The sequence below is a fragment of the Colletes gigas genome, unplaced genomic scaffold (genome assembly GCF_013123115.1).
Source record: "Colletes gigas isolate AHSC1104 unplaced genomic scaffold, ASM1312311v1 Colletes_gigas_Sc00012, whole genome shotgun sequence".
NCBI lineage: Eukaryota > Metazoa > Arthropoda > Insecta > Hymenoptera > Colletidae > Colletes > Colletes gigas.
This window is the reverse complement of record NW_025106641.1, coordinates 1951370-1974977: the sequence shown is the minus strand read 5'-3', so window position 1 is coordinate 1974977 and position 23608 is coordinate 1951370. Positions and strand designations below refer to the sequence as shown.

Below are 23608 nucleotides of genomic sequence, written 5' to 3'. Positions count from 1 at the left end.
CAATGGATCTACGTTCGGGGAGCGCCTGTGATCCGCGCAATCCTGACCCCCTCGAATTTGCGGCTCTTTCAACTTGTCTCGTTTCGAAATCTTCGAAGATTGCACCTTCCTTGGTCTCGGTGTTCGATCTTGTTCCTTCTCGTTGAACATAAGCAAGTTCCTCTTAAAGGGCCACTTGCTCTTCTTATTTTCTTTCTTATGCTTGTTCCATTTTCGTTTCTTCATTTTCCGCTTCCCCTTCCTGCGTTTCGCCTTCTTCGCGTGTCTCGCGCTTTTCCTCTTCCCAGAACTTTTCTTCCCCCCTTTACGATCTTCCAAATTGGCATTCTTGGACGTTTCTCTCTTCTCTTTCAAGTTCGATTTATTTTCCGTGCAGACGCCCTTGTCTTTCTTCGAGGGCTCCTTCGCGTTCTCCAGGAACTGGTCGTCGGCGTTCCTCGCAACATTCAACGACGCTTCTTCTCGTCTTTCCACCGAACTTCCAGAGTTCTTTTTCGCGCAGCCGTCGCACGTTTTCGAATCTGCGCCCCGATCGTTCGAATCCTTGGACTCGACGGACGACACGTCGCGTTTCGAGTCGTCCCCCCGAATCACCGAGCTAATTATCTCCTTTATTAAGTTCGAGTTATCCGTCTTGGACTTTCGATCTATTTCATCCCCGTAGTCCACCGTCTCCTCGTTATCTTTTAAGGAATCTTTGCTGCCTTTGTCGCTCGCGCTTCCCTCCCCTATCGCGATTACCTCCTCCTCGGCTGGCGATTGTTCGAGCCTCTCGGGCTCCGCGAGCTCTTTCACGCTCCAGAGGGTTCGATTATCAGGCACGATGATGAATTTCTTCAAATGTATTAAAGTGTGGCCGGTCTCGTTGCTCCAATTCCCAGCGTCGGTCACGAGTTGCTCGAGCTTCTTCACGAATTCCGAGACCGCCAGCATGTTCTTCTTCTCGATCGATTCCTTGCTCTGATCCAACGACGAACCGTTCTCCTTCCTCTGGGACATACCCGTCGACAATTGAACCGCCGCGGCTTTCGGGCGCAGCGTCGTCGCTCGGAGGATCTCCTGGTAGCCGATCGTCGTCGCGATATCCTCGAGCTGCTCGCTGGACGTCGTCTCCGTGGCGTTCGACTCGACGTCGGTGTTCTGGTAGCTCATGATGGTCGTTTCATCGACGACCGTGCTCGTCTCTGGCAAATCGATCTTCATCGTGGTGGTGTTCAAAACGTAACACTGGCCTGGATACGTCGTAAGATTTGTTCGATCCCCGACGTCTTGGTTCGCGAGGGCAATGTCGGAAGGAACGTCGGAGAGATCTATCGAGATCTGAGGCGCGTCGATCAGAGGCTCGTTCGCAGTTTTTTTTAAGCCGTCCTCGTTGGACGAGCGAGCGGCTCGATTTCGATCCTCGACGTTCGAGGATTCGTCCTGGTCGATGTCGGCCGACTCCTCGCTGTCCTCGACTTCCGTTTCTTCCGGAATAAAATTACCAGAGTCCTTCCAAGGGCGGTTCAGATTTTCATTAAGGCCGGCGTACGGTCCGTTAAACGCGAATAATTCTCTGGGCGGGTTCGCCTCTTCCTGGTCGCGTCCGCCCGCGTCGACGGACTTCTGCAGACGGAGCAGTCGTCGTCGGCGACTCTCCGACGATTCGTCGCGGATCCCGGCGCGAATCGGCCCCGAATAGGATTCTTTCGCGTTCGATCGATCGCCGTCCTCGAGATCGAAAGGAGCGGCCAGCGATGGCTGGCCTCCAAGAACGTCTGGCAGAAAATTAGCATCGTCCGTTCCAGCCTCGATAAAGGAATTCGCTGACTCCGATGGAAACCGATCCTTTCTCGGGTATTCCGGCGCCGCGTCGAAGCTGATGGACACCGGTCGGCCGTTCCTATCGCTCACCAAGTGAATTTTACCCGTGAGCGAGATCTCGAAATCCTTCCCGACCCCCTCGCTGCTCGAACGAGCCTCGTTCTCGATCTTCAGCCTCTCCGCCAATTTGTCGAAGTCCGCCGGAACGGAATCGTCCATCGACCGATCGTACGAATCGTCTTGCGAGTTTTGCGAGATCTTCGAAATATCGTTCGCGTCCTCCTCGACGGTCTCCTCCAGAGCAGGGACGGCCTCGTAATTTCCGAGGAACTCGTCGGAATCCTCCGCACCGTCGGTCCGTTTCTCCTCCAAGAACGTCCCGTCGTCGCTGTATTCCTGCTGCTCGGGGATCAAGTAATCGTAGTCCTGCTTCTTGCTCCGGTTCTTATCCTCCTTTTTCCGTTTCGTCGCGGACCTCGTCGCGACTCGTTTCTGCGTCTTCTCGCGAACCGATTTCACCCGCTTCCGACGCTCCTCCCCGTCCTCCTCGTCCTCCGAGTCTTGCTCCCGGTCTTTGATAAAATGCTTCTCGTCCTCGTGGATCTTCTTGCGGTCCTTGGTCGACCGATCTTTGACCCCCTTCGATCTCCGAACGGACAACAAGCGTCTGCCCCTTCGATCCACCCCCGCTCCGTGATCCTCGTTTTTCTTGCAGGTTGGCAGTATTCTCCCCGGTTGGTCTTCTGCATCCCGACTCGAGGAACTCTCCCTCGATCGAGGCTTCCCCTTGCTGGTCGAATCGAATTCCGGTTTCTCGGTCGCGACGAACCAAGGGTGATGCATCCATTCCATCTTTTTAGATTCGTCGCTGCCCCTTCCTGCATCCTCGGAAACATTTTGCTCCTCGTTATCATCCCCGTCCTGCCTGTATCTTTTCCTAGATTTCCTCGAAGGAAATTCAACGTCGTTTCTAGGCTCGCCCTGACCGTCCACCCTCAACTGCAAATAGTTTCGCTGCTCGCGGAGGAAGCTGCTCCTCGCGCCCATCTTCTCCTTCACGAGGTCAACGTTTCCCGTTTCCAAGGAAAATTGCATCGGCGATTCCGGTCGCGACGAGTCCCCCTTCCCTTCGTGCAAGCTCCTCTCGCCTCTGAGGGCTAAATCGCCCTTAATCGTCGAAGGCGTCGTCCGTCTCTTCTTCCTGCCCGGAAACCCCATCGTGAGTTTGGTTTTTCTCGTGGTCGCCTCGGTGTTGGCCGAAATCGACTCGAAACCTGGTAATTTTTTCATCGTGGACGCTACGGTCTCGTCCGGGAACGTTACCCCGTCGATGACAACCTCGTTGTGGAATTCGAACGACGTCTGCTTCGCCGCGTTCTCGATCGATTCGATCGATGCACGGAAAGTCTGGTCCGTAATCAGGGTCGTTCGAACGGTCGTCGTATCGACGGTTGCGTTCTCCGTCAACGACACAGGGGTGGTTTCAGCGATTTCGAAGGTCCTGTGGACCGGTCTGAATTCAGGAGATTGTATCATTGCTTTCTCCGCAGATTTGTTCGAATCTTCCGTCTTATCGAGCTTCCATCGATCCTCGAATCTCAGAATCTCCTCGACCGGAGTATCGAATCGTTCGACGGAGGGTGCAGTCGCGAACTTGAAGACATCGATCACGATCAGAGCTTGCGTGGATCCCTCTGTTGTTGATTTCGTCGCTCCACTCGCGTCGTTGTCTTCCATCGGCGCGAAAGAACTCGAAATCGAGGATTCTTTCGGCGGTGAAACGAGCTGCTCGGAATCGGTCGTTGTCGAACTCCTGTCCGCTAATTGGTCGCCTCGTTGGTTCGAGAACGAGAGTTCCCCGTAAATATCTTCGTTCCCCTCGGATCGATCGGAACTTTCGACGCGGCGCTGCGGAACTTTTCCGTCAAACGCCTCCGCGTTTTCACCAGGAACCGTCTCGACGGTTTCGTCGTCGAAAGCTTCGTTATTTCGTCGACGCGAGGAGGCTTCGTTCGGTTCGTTAAATGTATTCTGTGACTCCTCGACTCCGTGGAAATTCCTCTCCATTTTATTAGCCGTCTCCGTGCTCGTCGATTCTGCTCCCGTCTTTTTCGAAATTACTCTCGGCCCCATCGCGTCTTCCTTCAGCGCGTCGCTTATGCGACTAAACTTTTCCTCGATCTGCTTATCCACGTTGTCTTGCAAACCGTAATCGCTTTCCTTCCCCTTCTGATCCTTCGAGGCTCTGGAGTCAAAGACAAAAGAAACAAAATAATTAATGTAAAGGCTAGAAGCTCTACAAGATGACAATCTCTACCTGAAATCTCCTACGTAGACTTGAACGTCGCGACCGGAAGTCTTCGACGGAGGCTCCCCGTCCTCGTCGATCTTCCTGCTCCTCTTCCGACGACCTCGCGTTCTCGATCTACGCGGCGTCGATCGCAAATGAACAAAATGCCTCTTCTTTCGATGCTGGTTCCTACCACGATTCCTAGCACTTTTGAGCTCCAGATCGTATTTGTCTCTAAACGATAAGTCTTTCAAAGTTCTCTTCTGTGGTGTATAATTTTCGACCGTCTCCTTGATCAGAAGCTTCTTCAACGACATCTTTTCCTCGGCGGCGGGCATTCTTGCGAACAGCCCCGACTCGTTATCCTTAACATTTCCCGTCAACCTCTTGCTCCCCTCGTTACCGCTCGATTGAAAATATCCGGATCCCCCCACTTCGTGTTCTTCGTCGAAACTCTCGACTATAATATCCGGCTGCGAGGATGTACTTTCCATTACGCTATTCAAATTGCGTTCCCTGGCAGCCTCCGTTCGACCCCTCTGCTCCGTAGATCTATCCCCGTACGATAAACCAGTCGACAAATTTTTTAAAGGCTCGTTTAAATGCATAGCAGGTCGAATCGCGAGAGTACCGATCGTTCTGTTCATCTTCTTGGCCGATTTTGCGGTCGGACGATCGGTGCATCCTTTTCTTCCGTCTTCTATCGTCTTCCTTTCGAAAGTAGCCTTCTTATTGGAAGATCGATTCGTCCGTTCGTCCGATTCCTTGGCCACCAAAAACTTTTGGACTTCCTTCTTCGAGCCGCGGTTAGTTTTCGCGGAATCTCGTCTTCCGGCTTCTTTCTCGGAGACGTTTGCTATTTTATGGCCGCTTGGCGACCTTCCAGACGGCGGTTTCTGGGACGAGGAGGACACAGACGTCGACGAGCCGTCAGCCTGGTTTCTCGAATACTTTTCTCGAACGATAGAATTGATAACTCGCGAGCTCGAGGCTTCCTCCGTGGTTCTCGAGGATCCGTCTAGGTCGCTGGCTTCTTTGCTTTCCTGTCTCCTCGTCGAGACCGTGTCCAACGGTTTATTCGACGCGTCTTTCCTCCGGCAAGCATCGTTCGCGACGATCGTTGGTCCCCTATCGGGATTTACGTCCGGCGTGTTTGACTTCTTCCCCGATCGAGCTTCGTTTTCTTTGCCCTGGCGCCGCGCCATCGGATTGTCGTCTAAACCCCTGTACTCGGTCTCCGTCCGTAACCTGTTGCGAGGTTTGTTTGTACCATCGTTGTAGCTCGACTTGGCTTCGCCGGCGAAACTTTCCAAGAAGTAGTTCGAACCGTCGGACTGATGTCTGGCGTTTACCTTCGGTTCGCAGGAACAACAGAAACCCTGGAATTGTTTGGTACGAGTTATTTACGGTCCACCAGGATCCTCCCAATGGAAACATTTTCCCGGCTTGGGATCCGTGTTTGCTGAACCCAGATTTCACCGCGAATCTCCCGGTCGCTGGGCCATTGTTTTAATCGATCGAGCTGTCTACGCGACCGACAAATTCTCTTTCTCTCTCGGCCTAAAATTACAACCGAGATCGTCTGTAATTTCCGATACCTTGCCCTCCTCGGTTTACACTTTGATCGCAGCTTGCAAGACTGCGTCGCCTACGATTTTCTTAAGTTTCGTAATACTTCTTCGTCCTCGCGAGCATTCGTTACAAACTGTTTCCCAATTATGAATTTAAGTGTATCGAATTTAGCTCAACTATCAACCGCTTGTATGGCCAGCTCGAATAGCACGGATAGAAACATAGGACTTGTTCTTGTTTTATCGAAAAGTGTGCTCGCCAATTTACCTGACTGAACGGGACTGGTTCTCCACGCAAGAACGTTTGTCCGCAAGTCGGATTGGCTACGTCAACGTTACAGCCCCTATAATTCGGGCTCTCGTTGTTGATCACCTCTTCCTTTGCCTCTGCGTTAACAACCTTGTTCAAAATCGCGGGATCAATACGTTTGCCCGCGAAATCTCGCCGGCTACTCTGCTGGTACTCGATCAACGATGGGTAAAACATTGCGCCAGATAAAACCACACATGAGTACACCTTTCACCCAATGTATTATTTAGGCCCATTCTTATGGGGTCTCGAAACCCCATTACCATTTTCGTATCATTCACAACGTTACCAACAGATTCAGAAATGAATTTTAATCCCTACATAGTCAACTCACACGTATTTATCCACGCACTATAATTTGCCTATCAATACTAATTCAGTGAATAGTTTCTCAACCGACCGCCATCCATGTGAAGAGGACGCTAAAATCACCTACGATTTTTCAGGTCGGTGTGGCAGTGAGATTGAACCACGAAAGTCCATAAGATGAAAAGTATACTCGTGTACCTCATCTGTGGATAAAACCTTATCTGGAGCCGACAAGCTGGAGGTGCTTCGTAACCTTCCATCGATGTAGTTTCCATCGCGATAAGTTACCAACAGAGGCCCCGACAACGGGTCACAGCGTTTCATTTTGCAAGCGATCTATAGATCTAGAGTCGCTACTTACACTTTGGAATTTTAATCCGTACATTTGCAACACGGCCTCCTGACGGACTTTAATCACGTATGGATTCTGCAGAGGAATCTTCCTTGTCGTGACAGGGTCCAGCACGTGATCGATTATTACAAATTTTTCTTGAGTTTCGGTCTGACAACAGTTTCTTCGTATTATTTAAACCGAAGGATGATTATCGCATCAACGTAAAGGAGTCTGAGATCTCCGATAGAATTACCTTCCCGACATTGTTGAACTTCATACTGAAAACTATTTTCCGCGTGCAGTTTGCGACCGATCCTCGATCCTGGTCCTCTTCGCGACTGCGTTTCCTACAAGCGTTTTGCAATTACGTAAAGATTTTTTAAGGATCTCGAGGGAGACAGGAGGATACCGTACGTTTTCGAGCAAGGAGAGAGCATCGCTCTGACTTGGATCGCGGGTCGACTCCAGTCGCTAAAGTCATCGCCGATTTGCTCTTTCCGGGGGTGTCGCGATCGACAATCGGGATTCCTGGAAGGATGAAGCCGCGGAACGTACTCGAACTCCGACACGTACGGGAAACGTGCCGTGCTTATTCTGGGACAAGAGACGAGTGTCATCTGCACAGATCGATCGGACAATAAATAACGAACGTTTCCAAAGGGAACCTCGCAACGAATAGGCTACAGTATTTTAGCGTCAATGTTACCCAGAGAATCAGGAGGTGCCAGGCAGCCGGTGACATATTAGATCATCTGTCGGAGGACTCATTCTCGGACGTAGGCCTCGAGCCTTCGATGTTTCGCCGCGTAACAATTATCGCGCATGTGAAACGAAACGCTCCAAGAATCAATTTGAAAATTTACACGACTTTGAATACCGGTAGGTTTCAGCCTCGCGAACTATTCAACTATGCTCTCGTCGTGGTTTTCGTGAGGTTAGAAGCAGAGAAACGTCGAGACTTTCGTTTGTCTCCGTGTCAATTGATGAATCGATCGGTATTCTATCCTAGATGCATATTCATGTCTAAGAAAATCTTGATACACAGAGGGCCCCGGGTTTCGATCGATTATATTCTATGGGGCTAAAATAAAGCAATTCGTCGATCGTTATGGTAGACACCTTAAAATACGTGTAACAAATAAAATAAAATAAACTGACCTGTGTTCGTCTACGTACGCCCGAGGCGATGCTGAAACTTTTAAAAGATCTTTGTATATAAACCATATTTATTTGCCATATTAGTTATCAGCCATTTACATTTACAACGGTGTTTAAATAACGTGATTTTTATGCTTTCGATTCGACCGGGGACGTCGGGACGTCGTCGACGATGGCTGGCGTGACAGTGTACCGATGGACCGATACGAATAATTATCTCTATCGTCGACCATCGAGAACGCTCGCCCGGAAGTAGTCCCCCGAGTCGCTTAAGTACTGCTTAAGAATATCACAGATCGCGATCCTTGCGTAAACGCACTAAAATTGTAGCAACCTTCGCTAGCCGTCGGCTCACGACGATGAAATTTCTGCGGTCCGCGGAAATTGTGAGATACGAGCGTCGCGACGAACAGCACACTGCGGTACGAACGACAATTTTACATCGGTGTTAGAAATCGAGTAGGCAAGACGGTGCTGCGAGAGGTGTACTCGTGCAAGGAGTCTCGAGAAAGGATCGTGCGCTTTACAATCGCCAGCGTTTAACTATTTAGCACCCATCAGGCTTGTCCTGTAAAGTAATCTACCGTGAATTTTTTAACAAAACTAGGAGACGGGCGGGAAAATTTGGAAAACTACTACACAGGTTGGAAATTTCTTCTTTGGGTTATTGGTTTAGTCCTAGATAAGCTTATTCTACGGATCTACGAAACAGCCAACGTAATACACGCCTGCATACAAAATCTTTGTACATACCACTGGCTCTATAGATCGCTAAGGATCCAGTGTCTCATTGTTTTGTCGCGGAAATGGCGGAACAAATGACAACGAAAGTGTGTGGGTTTCGGTGTCGCGAGGAGTGAGCTGCTCGCCGGGATCGACTGGAGTCAACTGAAACACGTTTTTCCATCGAGAACCGAGCGAAACGGTATCACCGATAAAAGCGAAGCGTTGATCGAAGAGTTTTGTGTCCGTACGAAGAAGAACCGAGCGAAATACAGGTGAATAAAAGCGCGCGCTGATCTACCTGATCTCTAAATCCTCCGGCGGTCGGCTCGAATCGTATTCGTGCTGTTCCAGGTCAACTAAACTAAACTGAAAAGTTATTTACAGACGTTGCAGACTAACAAGAGCGAAGACAATCGGTGCGCGAGAAACTAAATAGATCCGCTTCGTAAATGTTTGCAGTTCGCGTTCGCCAACGTCTTTGTTCATCGATCCTCTTTCCTCCCCCTCGAATCGTTGATCCTTCGACGCTCGTTGTTCGTACGATACTAAAGGCTGCTCTCTATCCTCCGAGTTCCAAAGAAGACGAGAGGTATTTCGCGTCCCTAACGTTGCACTCGAGTCGATTTTGTTCGTGCAAGATATTCAGGCGATTCGTAGACTCGCTAGTTTCGATCTTTCGTCTAAACTCGTACATCGTCGGTGCCCCTAAGAAACAACGTCGATCGCTAACTTCAACCAGCAAGCTTTACCGATATCTACCGACTCGTCGCAAACTGAACGATCGAAGCGCTTTATAATTTGCTTATTCTGCGTGTGTACGTGTGTTTACTCCTGCGTGTACGTCTTCATATTTTTTTTTTATCTTTTTCATCTTTTTGCGTATATATCACTTTCTCGTCTGTTCTTCCGTATAATTTATTGCTTTCGCTATGATAAATCTAAGGTCCTCTAAAGCGTCATAGGGAGAGATATTAACAATAATGGCGCGTTTGAAAGAGTTTTGCCTCGACGACCGAATTGGAGATCGGCACCCTTTAGACTCTCGAAACATCGCAACAAGCTTACTCTATCGATCGATCCTTCGTCGTCGCGATCGAGCGGACGTTGTCGATTACTCGCGTTGTTTCACCGCGCTCTGCTCGATGGATCCTCCCCTTCCGATAGAATTCCTTAAAAGAAAAGGTATGAAAATCTGTTCGAACGGATCGTTGATCCGTCGAGTACCTGAATCGATTCCCTCCGACGCAGGATCGCTCGACAAACGCTGAAAAATTGGTCAATCCTCGTCGCCATTGGTCTCCAATTGCAGGACACCGCTTTTCCAAGCCGAATCCCAATGATCGAGAACTGATGTTGGTGAATGAAGTCTGACGTAATCGGCGAACGATTGTCCGCGCCTGATCATCACCAGGTGGTGCACTTGTTCGGGGGATTCATTTTGGTTCCGATCGGGCAACGGAACGCGTCCGCGAATGCCTGGGAGTTCATCATTATACCGTTGACCCTAAAATCATTGCTACTATTTCACCGTGGAACCCGTTAAACCGATCTACCGCTAATAAAAATGTTCGATATTTTTCAAAGACAAGACTAGACTAGTTTCCTGATCTATGAAATCACCTTTCAGGCTGAGGCGTGTGATAATCTAGTTCAACGGAGAGAATGTAGGCCTCGGCAGTCATATTAGAACAATAAGTCTGAAACACAGTCTTAAGAGTGAACGATCCTTGATCCGTGGACGTAATCTATGATCTTTTGGTGTACCTGGGCGGCGCTTATGAAGAAAAGCTGGCTCGCGCGAAGTCCCTCGAATCCAGGAAGACTTCGATCCTTCCCGTTCGTCAGAGTGTGCCAGGTTTTATAAGAAATTTGCAAGGCTCCAATGTCCGCCACGTTCTCGTTCCTCGTAACGTTCCAGTCGAACTGAAAATAAATTCACGAGTAGCCCAGAATTTACGAAGATTCGTGCCGCGATGAATTTACAAGGGTTTGAGAAAAAATTGAGAGGATATTATCATCGGCTGGATTACCCTTGGAGAGTAAGAGAATTAAGGCACTCAAAAACTTTGCCTATATCGAGATTAAGGTCAGCGATATCAAGGGTGGAATTAAACTGAAAATTGTTAATTCAAGTTTTTACCGGTTGATAGACAGACTTAAAGTAGTTGGCTAAACCCTCTGCAATATCCCGGCAATTAACAAGGCGCTTATCTTTGAAAAGCATACCGGAAGGGGATTCATTATTTTCAAATCTATTGACGTAACTCCAGGAAACTATTAGAGATACTGGAAATTGTAAATTCGATTCTATTAACTAGCTAGTTGTTCCAATAATCTCGAAACACGAAGACGGGAAACGAATTGCATTTAAAAGAACGTCTCGTCTCGGAGAAGAATCGATTTAATAGCAAATCGGTTTGCGTCGGATGGTAAAATGTATGTCAGACGGGGTATCGGTGAAGAATGTAGTCGGAATTGCATTAAACGGATGATATTACGTGGAGGCAGGATCCGTGCTATAGTTTGAGGTGCAATGTCTATGAATGATGGCCCTATTCATCACATGCAGAGGATCATGGACCGATATGCTTATTTAAATAAGGCAAGAGACGAATTACCGTCGTTTGCAGACACGACGTGCATCAAAAATGGGATCTATCGAGCGGACAACGATCTTGATAAATCAGATATCTAAATAATTGTTATTCACCTGTACAGCAACGTCGTTCCCATAAAACTGTACTTTCCTCCAGAAGCTCCTAGCGTAGAGTCTCGCGACGCACTCGATCCTCGCTTCCAGCCTCTTCCAAGACTCCGGCGTGATCCAGAGCCACTGATCGACGTTCATGTCGGGATCCAATGGCAGTCGACGTCGATGGAGATCGAAAGCGTGGAGGATCTCGTGGCCGATAACCGATCCCAAGGTGGCGTGGGCAGCGTACGCAGGACCTCCGTCCCAGGACCACGACCAAGCAGTCATCATCGCCAGTGGGATACCTAAAATCAACGAAGGATCACGCAATTCCTATCGTACCATTACGCGAATCGCCTAAGAATCGATTTTACCGATCGTATTTGTCGAGGACTCGTAATAAGCGGTCACGCTGTACGGATGACGGCGTCTGCAAGCACAAAGTTTCAAGTCAAACAACTTTGCCTCTTCAGGAACTTCGTCAGGACCTACAGAACTTGTAAACATTATGTGCAATCTATGTCTATAAATCTATCGTTAAAATCACAGACTGAGTTCGAAGAGGTCGGAGGGAAGATCCTCACTTTTCGGTCACGTTCCTCCGCAGAACCTTGTCGTCCACCGTGCGAATCTGTCGGAACCGCTTCAGCGCGCTGCGGAAGAAGTCGTCCGGATCGATCTTCACCTGCCGGAAGTGATCGTCGGTCACGAGGAGCCCGCGGAAGTTTAATCGCAAAGTCTAGGGGCGCGCGTCGCATGCAAAGAACCGCGAGGGAGGCCTCACCTCGGCCATTTCGCGGGCCAGCAGCGTCTCGTTGTAGAAACCAGGCCACACGTGAAATCTTCCCCGCAACGAGTTCAGCTTCAGCAACGCCTGCGTCCTCGTTTCCTCGTCCAGCCAGGACTTCACCAAGATCCGTTCGGCCACCGTCTCCTTCACGCGCTCGAACAGTCCCGCCACCTATCCTCGATCAAACAGAAACCATTTCCTTCCCTCGATCTTCTCTGTTCAACGATCTTCTCTGTTTAGGCGTAGATCGCGATGGGAAAAGTTTTAATCTCGTTTGTCGTCGGCTTACCCTGTTAGCCAGTTTCTCCAAATACTGAGGACTGTACTGCTGCACGTACAAAGCGCCAACCACCTCGCTGAACACGTTCTTTGTCAATTTGAAGCAAGACAACTCCCAATTCTTGCTGGCGGTCACGTTCACGATGTCGTGGAGCGTGTCTACCGCGTACAGTAACAGCAATCCATTGTGAATAATCCTTCGCAATAAAACACGTACGTGAGTATTCGTTCTCTGGTTTCCGACGAATGAAAGATTCGCGTACATTTAACACCGCGATCGAACGCCGCTAATCTTAATTGGAAATCGATGCGAGGAAAAGATCGAAAGTCACGATAGTTTAGAGAGCGGACTAACCTCGTTTAGATTAAGAAAGTAAAGTTCGGGGAACCGTTAACTTCATTAGATATCCGTATAATAGTAAAAGCGATATTTCATCCAAGGGATAATTGCCTCGAAGCTATAATAATGAACAGCTGCCCCCGAAAGCATAACGAATTAGCGCTATTGATTGTTCGCGTCGGTGGTCGCGGCAGGCCGAAACCGAGAGCTCATTTCGAGAAAGACCGAAATTTATAATTCTCTTTCCGCTAATCGATACAAGACACGGTTCTTTCACGGTAAATCGAAACGTTCGATTCCGCGCGACAAATTAAACGCAACTGCCTAGCTGGTATTTCATGGCAACGGATAATTTCGTAGACGCAGAAATTCAGTTTCCGGCGGCGCGGTATTAACCGCGCAGCACAGATGGGGTGAAATTTCTCGACGAAGGGTAATGGACGAATTAGGCGCCGATTTACGATGCGTGCTGGGGTAGTGGCATTAAAATTTATGGCTGCGCTACGTTTATTAACCGCAGCCTACCGCGATCTACGTTGCGCGCCGACTTCGCTACTCGTTAATGTTTCAGAAGATGGTATTCCGCGTGCTAATCATCTCTCTGACATGTAAAGCACCGTTCAATTTACGGATTTAAATATTAATCGAAGTCGATTTGAATATTAATCGAAAATAGTCGATCGACGCGATACTCGGGGCTCGTTTGACGAAATTAGGAGAAAGTATGACGAATGCGTGTTGGATATCGGACGTTAAGGGCTGAAAATTAAGGAGTTGGAAACTAGGAACCTACTAAAACCAAAGGATAATGGGCCAGGGGCTTCAAATAGTACGGCTAAACGACGACGTTAACGAGGCAAAAATGTATCGTAATTACGCTGAGGTTCCAGCTGGCCGGAATTAACTGAAACTGCATTCTGGTAGGAACAAGTCCGAGCATTAATTACTATACATGGTTGAGCAGAGATTGGCGGCAGGATGCGAACGTCTCGTTCCCGTTACACGGAATACCTTCGGCAATAATTATCGCGGTTGCTGGCTGTATTCATCCCTAGTTGCGTCTGTCTGTCTACAGAAGATAATAGCAAGCAGCGTGTGCAGTCTCCCAAGATTGGCGTTTTGGAATCCCGAATGTTTGCTCGTCTATCAGTCTATTCTGTCAATATTAAGGCTAACAGGATTCCGAACCGATAGTTCACCGTCACCGAGCCGTGATTATTATTCGACTCGAAGATCTTTTAACCGTTTCGAACTATCCGATGAATCGTGACAAATCAAAGAAAACGTTGATCAGACGATTCGAAAGAAATTTCCCTTGCATTACAAGACAGTTATGGCTCCCCAGCTTCGGGTAGAAACCGTAGACCCGACGATCTAAGAAATTCTCCTTGAATTTTCTGGAAAAGGATGCATTCCTTGCGATCGTCGACCGAATAACGCAAGTTAAGGTATCCTAGCCAGCTTCTCGAGCAAACCTCATACCGAGAAACCTCTTTCATAAGCCGCAACTTCTCCTCTCGTTCTCCTTAAAGTCTGAATAGCTGCAATTGAAGTGGCTCGATCGAGGAATCAATTTACGCGTCGAACGTTCCGCTCGCTAATTAAATTCAACCCCTGGGCCGGGCATTTTCTTTCGGCGGTAATGGATCGGTTTGATGTTGCTACAGAAACGTTTCCGACGCCCCGAAGAAAGTTACATCGTTGTTCGATAAACATTTCACTCCCAACTTCGACCACTTCCATGTAATTAAATATCATCGAGGAACGTTCGCGAGGGAAATATCTTCTGTATCGTTCTTAAGCTTCACGCGAATAATAAATAGTAAATTTCTCGGTGAAACGTGCGTCGTCGTCTGCGTGACAATTTCATCGGAACAGGCGACGCGTCGATGTAGGCATTCCGGCGAGTTTAGGCGAATCGCTCAACAGGATGCAACATAACAGTGTCGTTGGAGGACCAGGCGATGTTTGCACGCGCCCCTAAATGTGCATTATGCAAATCCGACGGCGGAGCTATCGTCGGATGGGGAAGTCCGTCGGTGTGCGACGACGTTCCATACTCGGAACACGCAATCTGTCTCGTACACCGCGAAATCCAACCGAGCGTGGCGAGAAGTTCGTTTAATGTAATCAGTACGTTTCGGTAATCGACGCTCGGGAAGTTTGTTCGAGCATGACGCGTCGTTTCACCGCTTACGGAGTTCCAACTGCCCTGACAAAAACTCACCGCGATCGCGTTACGCGAGCAAATCGACCACGGTTCATGGATACCTATCGCGTGGGAAATCGCATCTTCTTTTCGCGCGGGTGACAAAATTCTTAACCCACAGCGAGAAACAGAAATGGAAGCACCATACGTTGGATCGAAATAAATCTTTAATTAAAATTTAATTTACCAATATCGAATCCCGCGGTTGCTAAAAGGAAGAAATGATATTTACAATATACGATAAACGTCACGTTTGGACTTATTCCGACGAAGAAAACTCATTAATCTATTGAAATTGCTATTTCGGTATTCATAGAATTGCATTAACGTGACGCAGCCATGTCCATTCGTTTGCCTATTGCCGAGGACACATTTAGGAGAGTTAATTTCAATATTTTGCATAATTTACTTACTGACATAGATTTATCATTGTGCATTCTAGTTTAAATCTGTTTAAATAGACCTTGTTATTATTCAAAAGTTTTCTGCTTTGAATTATTCTATGCTTGAAACACCTATAATAGATGATTGAACGCATCTTGTTTTCTTGGAAGACTATTCAAATGCAGTCTCGGATTCCTGTTCCATAGAAGTTTATTTTGGTCACGTTGCTATCAAGAAAGTTTTTCTTAAACGAGTAGTTGGCGTTATGTGCGTTCTGCCATGAGAACCGCAATGTAAATAATTGGTGTCTTCTTTCGGAAACTGTTCGGATAAGTTAACGATCCTTGTTCCTTTTCCGGGATAAAATTTCCCCTTGGCTGGCATCGCCAAACCGCTCGAATAAGTTTGCGTTTTCTCGTGAAACTAACAATAATTGGTTACCACCCGTTTTCGAAGCTATTTAGATAAGGTGGTTGTCCGCGTTTCCCTTTGCTCGTGGTGCAGTTATCGTTAAACGTTCGTTGGACCAAGCCTGTGCACCCGAGACTCTCGTTTCGAATCTTAAGGGTCGTATCTTTATTTTTCGAACCGCTCGAGAGTAAACCAGTGGCCTCCGAATGCCCGCTAAATTACAGCCCAGAGTATATTTAACGCGCAGTTCGAAATTAACATTCCCCCCCCGACTGAAATTCCGTTTCCTGTGTTTCAACGCTTTGTCGCGTATCCGTTGACAAGTACCTCGTCCAAGCATTTTCCAGCCCGCTTTACGTCTTCCCGAAGAATTCGACTTTAAATTCAATAAACGAGAAATTACTATAATCGAACGGATCGCTAATTGACTGAGCTATGGCCGACTTATTTGTGTTTCCATCGCGACAGGTCCGTTATTCCACGGTTTGCGTCGATTAATGTACAAACAAATTTTCCACAGGTACTGTTACTTCCTAATAACCGTGCAATTCGATATATTAATCCCTCGAACGTGCAATTTCTCGCGAGCTTCGGGCGTTTCGACAACGGCCGAAGCGCGACCCTCGCAATCAAGACCACATTTTGTTCGACTCTCTTCGCGCCACTGATTAAACGACCGCCAGAAAGTTGAACAAAAAAAAAAAAAGAGAGTCATGAAACGAGAGCTTTCTTTTTTTACTAAATTGTTACGTTCGCAGATTTTTGAAATCGCCGTCTGTAATTACAACGAAACGAGAAAGACCTCGACGATCAGAACTTTATTCATCGAATGGAGAAATAGGAAAATTATTTTAATTGTACGTTACGCTTCCTGAAGAGAACTTTCCATATAGAATATTTCTGATTTTCTGTAAAACAGTTGATGCGCTGAAAAATTTGTGTACCGAAACACCGGGGAGAAATTAATTGCCCCTTTGGTACCCCGAATCGTTGATTTGTAAATAAATACTGACCGCTTAAAATCACTATACCGCCACTGAACCGTGCGATTCTAGTTATATAGCTTCGTCTTTTTCCTTCGATACCGCGAAACAGGCGGTACGATCCACAAAGGATCGCGTTCAATAACAATATTTCTGACGCACCCGACGTGGCTAACGAAGACGAATGTGGCCCAAAGCGTAATTAAATTCTTCCGGTCAGATGGCTGCGTTTGGTTTCATTAATATCCATTCATTAGCCAATTCGTGCCAGTCGTCCGATATTTATTCCCGCGAGCAACGATTCCCCAGCTTCCTGAACAAGCGCGTTATCGGAGCCTGCTTTAACGAAGACGTAAACCGAATTAACGGTCGCCTCGATGAAATATTCCCTTTCCCGACGCGCAAACAGCGAAATAAAATTTCCTCGGAAAACACTTTAAACGCGAGTCGATATTAAAATATTTCCCTGCGTGCCGGAGGACCAGAAAAATCATAGAACATTTCAATTCTCGTCGCGTTCAGCTTTTAACAACAATGTAATCTACGTTTCTTTCGTGGATTTTTGTAATACATTTATCTTGCCAAAATTTTAATTGTCTTTTCGATAAACTGTACTTTTATTCTTCCCGTAATTTTCGTTGGTTTAGCCTTGACAATCTTCGCAAATTTGTCGTACATTAAGCGTCTGGACTGTTTCCAGGTCGTGGGAGTACATTTTATATTCCCGTCCAAAAACTTTGCTTACACTTAGAAAGCACTTATCGCGAGTGGAAAAACAAAAATGTTTATCATCGTGTTAGCCGACCCAATAGAAAATGTTTGGTTGCACAAAACAGCAGACTGTACGAGTGCATGTCTTTATGTACCCTTAAGTATGGGTAGTAAAACCCTTTCATAATAATAATATGCGATCTAGATCGTAGAATAAAAAGTTCGAAAGCACGCACGAGTTTCGACCTGTAGGAAAAATGATTCCAGCAGCGATATTGGGGGCAGCAACAAAGTTAGCGATCGTAAAAAACGCTAATATAATGACAGTTAGCGAGCGTCGTTATTTTTAATATGGTACCGGTCGTTCGGTTAATAAACGAGTCACGCGCGAGGATAATAATGACTAGACCGCGAGCTGCAGCAACTTTTTATCCAGAAACTGGCTCGAAAGAATCGTTCTTTCGAATGGTAGCGCACTCGCGTGCGCAATTTGCCGTTGTTTTAATTAACGCAATCGATCCGTGTGTATTGCCGTTGCGTAGAAGCGGACCTCTAACGTGCAGATTTATTCTGCCGTCGCGGAAACGCGATAGCTCGTTTCGGTTCTTGCACGCTGCGAAATTAAAACCTTTCGAGCAAAGAGAATTGAAAACCTCGGAATGAAATCGCGCAACGAGGACCCCCTGGTTTTAAAAAATTCATCGGGGATTCGAAGCTTCGACGGATACTCCGTTGCTGAAAATTTTAAGTGCAACGCGACGCGAAAACCTCATTGACGCGTTCCTTAATGGGGAAACCTCGAGTGACGGGTCAAAAAATCGACTTTTTTCCATCTAATTTAATAATTTGAGATATCGGATATGTTTCTTAAATTGTAAATTAAAGTGGTAAGCTTACTCACAACCACTGATAGAATATTTATCGTGTTAAGTTACAATTCCACACAATAAACCTACTATGACCGGTTGAATGATTTTTATTTTTTTGTAAACAATTGGACAAATGTTGGTAACAAATTCTGGCTAACTTTCGATATAAATAGGAAATATATGTATAAGATTAAAGATTAGAGAAATGAATCACCAGTTTCCAATCACAGAACAGTCTAACAGCGTATTAAAAATAGTTAAACTTTAGACGCGTGCAGTTTCGAAACTACTGGTGTTTTATGTATAATTAAGCAATTGTTAGAAGCGGCAGGGCCTCCCCTTTAAAATGGCTTTTGGTTTTTGACGATCAGACTTCCCGTTTCGGAGATATCGTAATTTATGTAAATGGTAATTTTTTTATCTCTGTCTTCGTCTGACGCGTCGCGTCGAACCTCCTTGTCGCACGTGCATCGTGCTGACCTACCTCGCGAACGTGACTGTCGTGACCTAGTTTTGGCGTAGTATTTCCAAGAATTTACTATGCACTGTTTACTATCTACGCGCGCGAGATCAATGAACTCGCGCGAGCGCAACGACGAAACGTAAACAAACCCTAGCTCCGAAACTAGCCACCGCATCGACTTGAAATTAAAATCGCTATATCTCCGGAACTAATGAAGCTATCCACTCGTACAAACGCTCATTTTAAAGGGCATTTCATCCCCTATCCGATGACCATACCAACTATTATTTTTTATGCTGTCTTCTCTGTTTATTTTGACATTTACTTTGACTCTACATACCGAAAGACGTTTCGGCAACTCCTATTGATTATACGACCGGTGTGCGATAAAATAAGTTGTTTATTTTTACCAAGCCTAGTGTCGTGGGAGAACGAAGAAGAATCGAGGCTAATCCCTCAGTAAATTATTTTCTGGCTTGTCAGAGCTAAAATTCGTTCTTATCGAAATCCAGAAAGACGGAGGACTTGGAGAATTTGTGTCAGCTGTTTCGTTCCGCGTGGAAAGCGATCTGGTATGGCGAGCAACGCTAGGAAACGCCATTCAGGAATTGATCCTGAAAGTTCTGAATACTTATCAACACCTTCCACGTCCGAAATATATTTGATCCTTCGAGAAATTCTCGAGCTATCGAGGTTCGCGTCCGAGGTCCTGACTGACCAACCTCGATTCTCTCGAAAGGAAAAACCAACCCTCGTTACCGCAAATGTTCACCGTCGGGAGGGGCCGATAGACTTTTCCCGCGCATTCTATCTCGCCGTAAAGTCCCTTACCTTCTGGAGAACCGATTCAGCAATTTCCCGAGGCTGCGAAAGTAACGAGGAGCGGTGACGTAAACGTAGATCAGCTGATCCTCGAAGGCCTGAACGGATCTTCCCCGGTCGTGGCTATGATTGTAGAGATCGGCAGTGGTGGCGCCTAAAGTGGCGTTCAGCAGCGTCCCCCACCTTATCTAACCCAGGAACGAAGCAAATCATTTTCTCCTATGCGTCGTTTCACCGATACTAATCGCCCAACGCGTTAACGTCTCTACTCACATAACCGAAGCTCTCCTGGAGATAGGACATGTTGAACGGAACGTACACCCTCTGATCGACGTCCACCCAGTTGTAAAGGTCCTTGTGCTTCGGATAGATCTGCAAACCGGAAGGGCAAGATAACGTTGGAAGGCAAAATCTTAAAGGGACTAGTAGTTATTACGACGCCTCGTCACCTTGCTGAGGGACAAGCAGAATTGCAACAGCAGGTCGGTCTCCGAGGCTCGGTTCTTCGGGTCCATCGTCGTCGGCAACAAGCCTTCGACGATCTTCTGAATCCTCCGCGATCTCTGCTCCTCCATCTTGTTCTAAAAAGTAATAAACAAGTTCGTTAGATCGTTCGATCAAAGCCTCTGCGGCTGACAATGGATTCGGTGACAAGCCTCGTTTAAAAGCTCGGAATCGGAGGACACTTTTATCGACTGTTTCGCGAAGGACTTTTGGCGAAGGGCCAGCCGTTCGACCGATCGATCGACCGCATCCAGGTACACTCGGCGATGCTCTTAGCCCGTCGTAAAATCGTCGACGTTGTGGCTGCCAGGTGAGAAACGAAACGAAACAAATTTTCGCAACTTTTTAAATAATTTCGATAGAGATCGATGGACGGTTCCTGACGGCGCGTCGAAACAACAGCGAAAGAAAAAGGTCGAGAGCGATCGAGGCCTTTAACGATAAGGGAAAACTATCGGACTCGTATTCGTGACGAAGAACGCTATCTCGGCGCATACTTTTCGCCTGAACTTTTCCGCTCGAGGAAGGCTTCGGTCCGCCCGCGGGAATACGCGCCACTGCCTGGCGAACTCCACGAAATGCTCCTCCATGACTATCGAGCGCTCTTTTTTCCACCCTCGACGGAAGTTTCGTCGCGTTCCCCGGAGAACGGAACCGGAACTCCACGAAATATATCCTCTCGACGCCTCGACCCAGCCTTCGTCGCCAGCCCTGCCGTAGTAATTTCGAACGGTCTATCGAAAAATCTCTCGAGGAACTTCGATTTGAACAGAAATAAGGAAGCTTGCACTTTCATGCTCGAAACTTTTCTCCCGCTTTTACGACCGAGAAGTTCTGCGCACTTTCGCTGGGACATTTTCAAACCTTGACTGGGAACACCAAAGATGCGTAAAGTGTAATAATTGAACGAACTCGGTTGATTAAAAGATGATGTTGCGATGAAAAGGACAAAGTGGCGTACACGTGAAAGCAGCCAGGCGTTAGCTCGACGTCTATACGCTATTTGATTAGGGGTTTCGAAGCTACTGAAACCGGAGTGTGCATTTTAGCTCGAGGACGCGGGCACAGCTGCCAGCACGGAATTCTCGCCGATGCATCGACTTCTTTATCGCCTCTGTCCGCCATTGGCGGCTAACACGGGCATTATTAACAGCCCGCCGAATTAAAAGGAGCACTGGTGTCGATGGGCATCGTTATCGAAGTCGTTAGCGTTGCACAAAGCGGCGAGGATTCCATTTCCTCTTCCGGTGGTGTGTCATCGCGTACGAGTCGGTTCACCCCTCCATCCCCCGAACCATTCATCGACGTCCTCGACATCGTTCAATCGGCGTGCCCACTTTCTTCTTCGTCCCGGAAAAATCACGCGACCCAATTTTCCAAGTTTCCACAGGATGATCCCGTCCGTTTCCGCGGCTCGCGATGAAACGTTCCCGGCGACCGTTCGTCCACGAGTGCTATTCGCTCGCGTACCTATTCGGCGCTGTCTCCGTTTGGTAAATAAATGAAGTCGAAAGGGGGTAGAGCTCGTCAAGCAGGGCCAAAATGGCCCGAATGGTATGGTAACTAAAGCAATATCCGCTCCCTCGTGTTTTATTCGTCGCCGACGAACGGGGAATTGGAAGCGCGAGAGAAAACGCTGGCTAAGAACCTCCAAGATCCCAACGAAACCAAGAAATACCGATGCTGGAAAAATTTCCTACGGGACTTCTCCGGATTTCGCTTACGAGAAATTGCGTTGAATATTCCTACATCCGAGAGCGGGAAGACAAGAAGTTATTTATTGTTTCAACGTAGAATCAGAGACGACGGTACAATGTGTTTTAGCACGTGTTAAAGTCGTAAAGAGAATGGTAGTAAGAGACGGCATCGTTTAACAAAATAAGGGCAGGAAAGAATGGAGGTTTCGCCAAGGGAGGGAAGAGGTCATTAAATGCGGTTGAGAGGACCCTCGGAGAAAAGTTCGAATAAGAGATCCTAAAAGCTTCCGAAGCACTCGACCGACAGAAACGAAACGACGAGATCAGGACGACGTTTTGCAAAACGGATACCCCCGCGGGAAAGAGGGAGAATTAATGAGCCGGATTTGATTGTTCGTCTTGATGACCGGCCAGATTTTTCACCCGAAACGCTATCAGAAGCATTCAGCGTGCTTCGACGCAATCAACCTCAGAATTAACATTGTGAAACGACTCGGGCTTGTTTTAAACGGTACGATTGGTACAAGATATAGTGATTATAGTAGATTATGGAGCTCGATCGATGAGGGTGTAGGCATCGGAATTTTTCTAAGCGTAGCTAGTCGGGGAAAGTGAGCATTACGGAGGAGATTCGCTTAATGAACGTAGAACGCGGAAGAAACCTAATTAATAAAGTGAATCCGATTAACCCCCTCCGGCGACTGACACTTTATTTGCTCCCGGGGCTTAACGGAGCTTATCCAGCGGCGCGGAGGGCTGCCGGAGCAACGTTCGTCGCATTTTATTCCGCGGAGTCGTGTAAAATGCGCCGTCTCGCGGGCGCGGGAATAGAAAAATGCTGAAACACGAATTTATTAAACCCGCGGCCGACCGCCGCCGCAACAAAGCCTGCGGGTTGCTCGGTCCTTTTCAGAAATTAAGCAAAGTGAAGCGTGTTTGCTGGAACACCGAACTTTGTAATTAAGGAGCGACACCGAGAACCGGGCGAAAATTATTTCAAGCTAATTACTTACGAAACGAATATTGGCTTCGTATCTATGCGTTAGATTTTAAACTGAACTACCGGGGACCGTTCCAAGATCGTTAATTTCAATTCCATTCCCAGGTCGGATCGAAGGTCCGAAGAGTACGGACGAGGGTAACGTCTGGACCTACGATCGCTCAACCGGCGCACTTACTGGAATTTCGGTCGTTAATTAGAGTGGTGCTGACGTAATCGGCGGAACATGTGCCAGAAATGAACTGGCGGAATCAGAAATCGGGCCGCGGCGCGAGAATAAATCGGTGATGAATCATTCTGAACGGTGCTCGTCGCGAACAGACGCGACCTCTCCTCCTGGACGGCTCGAACTCTCCTCGATTGGCAAAGGGTCGACTTCGCGGGGCCAAAGTTCGAGATCATAATCTTCGAGAGAGAGAAGGAACGACTCTCGTATTGTACGTGCGAAAAACAGCATATTCGATCATCCGCGATCGTCGATTTATTACACGTAGACTAGTCCCACCCGGTTTAAAAGATAGTCGCGCATTCTACGACAAGACACAGTAGTTTGTGATTGTCGAAACATTATACATATGTTGACTGGTACCACCGTCTAAAAGATAGCTGCACTTACCGCAACAAAGCGCAGTCATCTGTGATCGTATTGTATATCTGGTACCACCCCTGTTCAAAAGACAGCCCCATATTCTAGCACAAGGTACAGTTATCTGTATTACGCGTACTTCCAGTCTACGTTAGAGGATTCTTATATAAATTTAAATTTATGTAAGAATATTTCGAGCAAAGTAGCTCTACCTTTCTTATTAAACGAAACGATCCATGATAATTTCTTTGAATTGAACATTTCCACGACTAACATTACCATTGCATTCTTCTCCGAATAATCGCGGAGAAACGTCGGTTTTGAAGTGCCCATAGAGGATTCGTCAAAATGGCTCGTACGTCACGAA

The 23608-nt window shown here is 47.3% G+C and overlaps 2 protein-coding genes across 4 annotated transcripts in view; both read right to left on the bottom strand.

Moving 5' to 3' along the window:
• The window catches only part of LOC122399088 (JNK1/MAPK8-associated membrane protein), a 760891-nt gene that overhangs the window by 643914 nt on the left and 93369 nt on the right, over nucleotides 1-23608 (bottom strand). The window lies entirely within an intron of this gene.
• Nucleotides 7893-23608, bottom strand: part of LOC122399073 (neprilysin-1-like) — a 67756-nt gene continuing 52040 nt past the window's right edge. Inside the window, exons 7-19 of one of the 2 annotated variants that reach the window (XM_043399458.1) lie at nucleotides 19904-20035; nucleotides 19728-19826; nucleotides 19464-19642; nucleotides 12273-12459; nucleotides 11978-12154; nucleotides 11778-11878; nucleotides 11568-11623; nucleotides 11212-11498; nucleotides 10266-10424; nucleotides 10122-10198; nucleotides 9726-10005; nucleotides 9567-9670; nucleotides 7893-9206 (exon numbers count right to left, since the gene is read on the bottom strand). In XM_043399458.1, the coding sequence (XP_043255393.1) occupies nucleotides 9906-10005; nucleotides 10122-10198; nucleotides 10266-10424; nucleotides 11212-11498; nucleotides 11568-11623; nucleotides 11778-11878; nucleotides 11978-12154; nucleotides 12273-12459; nucleotides 19464-19642; nucleotides 19728-19826; nucleotides 19904-20035 (1554 nt within the window). In that variant the 3' untranslated portion in view covers nucleotides 7893-9206; nucleotides 9567-9670; nucleotides 9726-9905. Of the gene's footprint in view, nucleotides 9671-9725; nucleotides 10006-10121; nucleotides 10199-10265; nucleotides 10425-11211; nucleotides 11499-11567; nucleotides 11624-11777; nucleotides 11879-11977; nucleotides 12155-12272; nucleotides 12460-19463; nucleotides 19643-19727; nucleotides 19827-19903; nucleotides 20036-23608 lie in introns of both variants that reach the window. The other variant, XM_043399457.1, reaches the window with a different exon arrangement.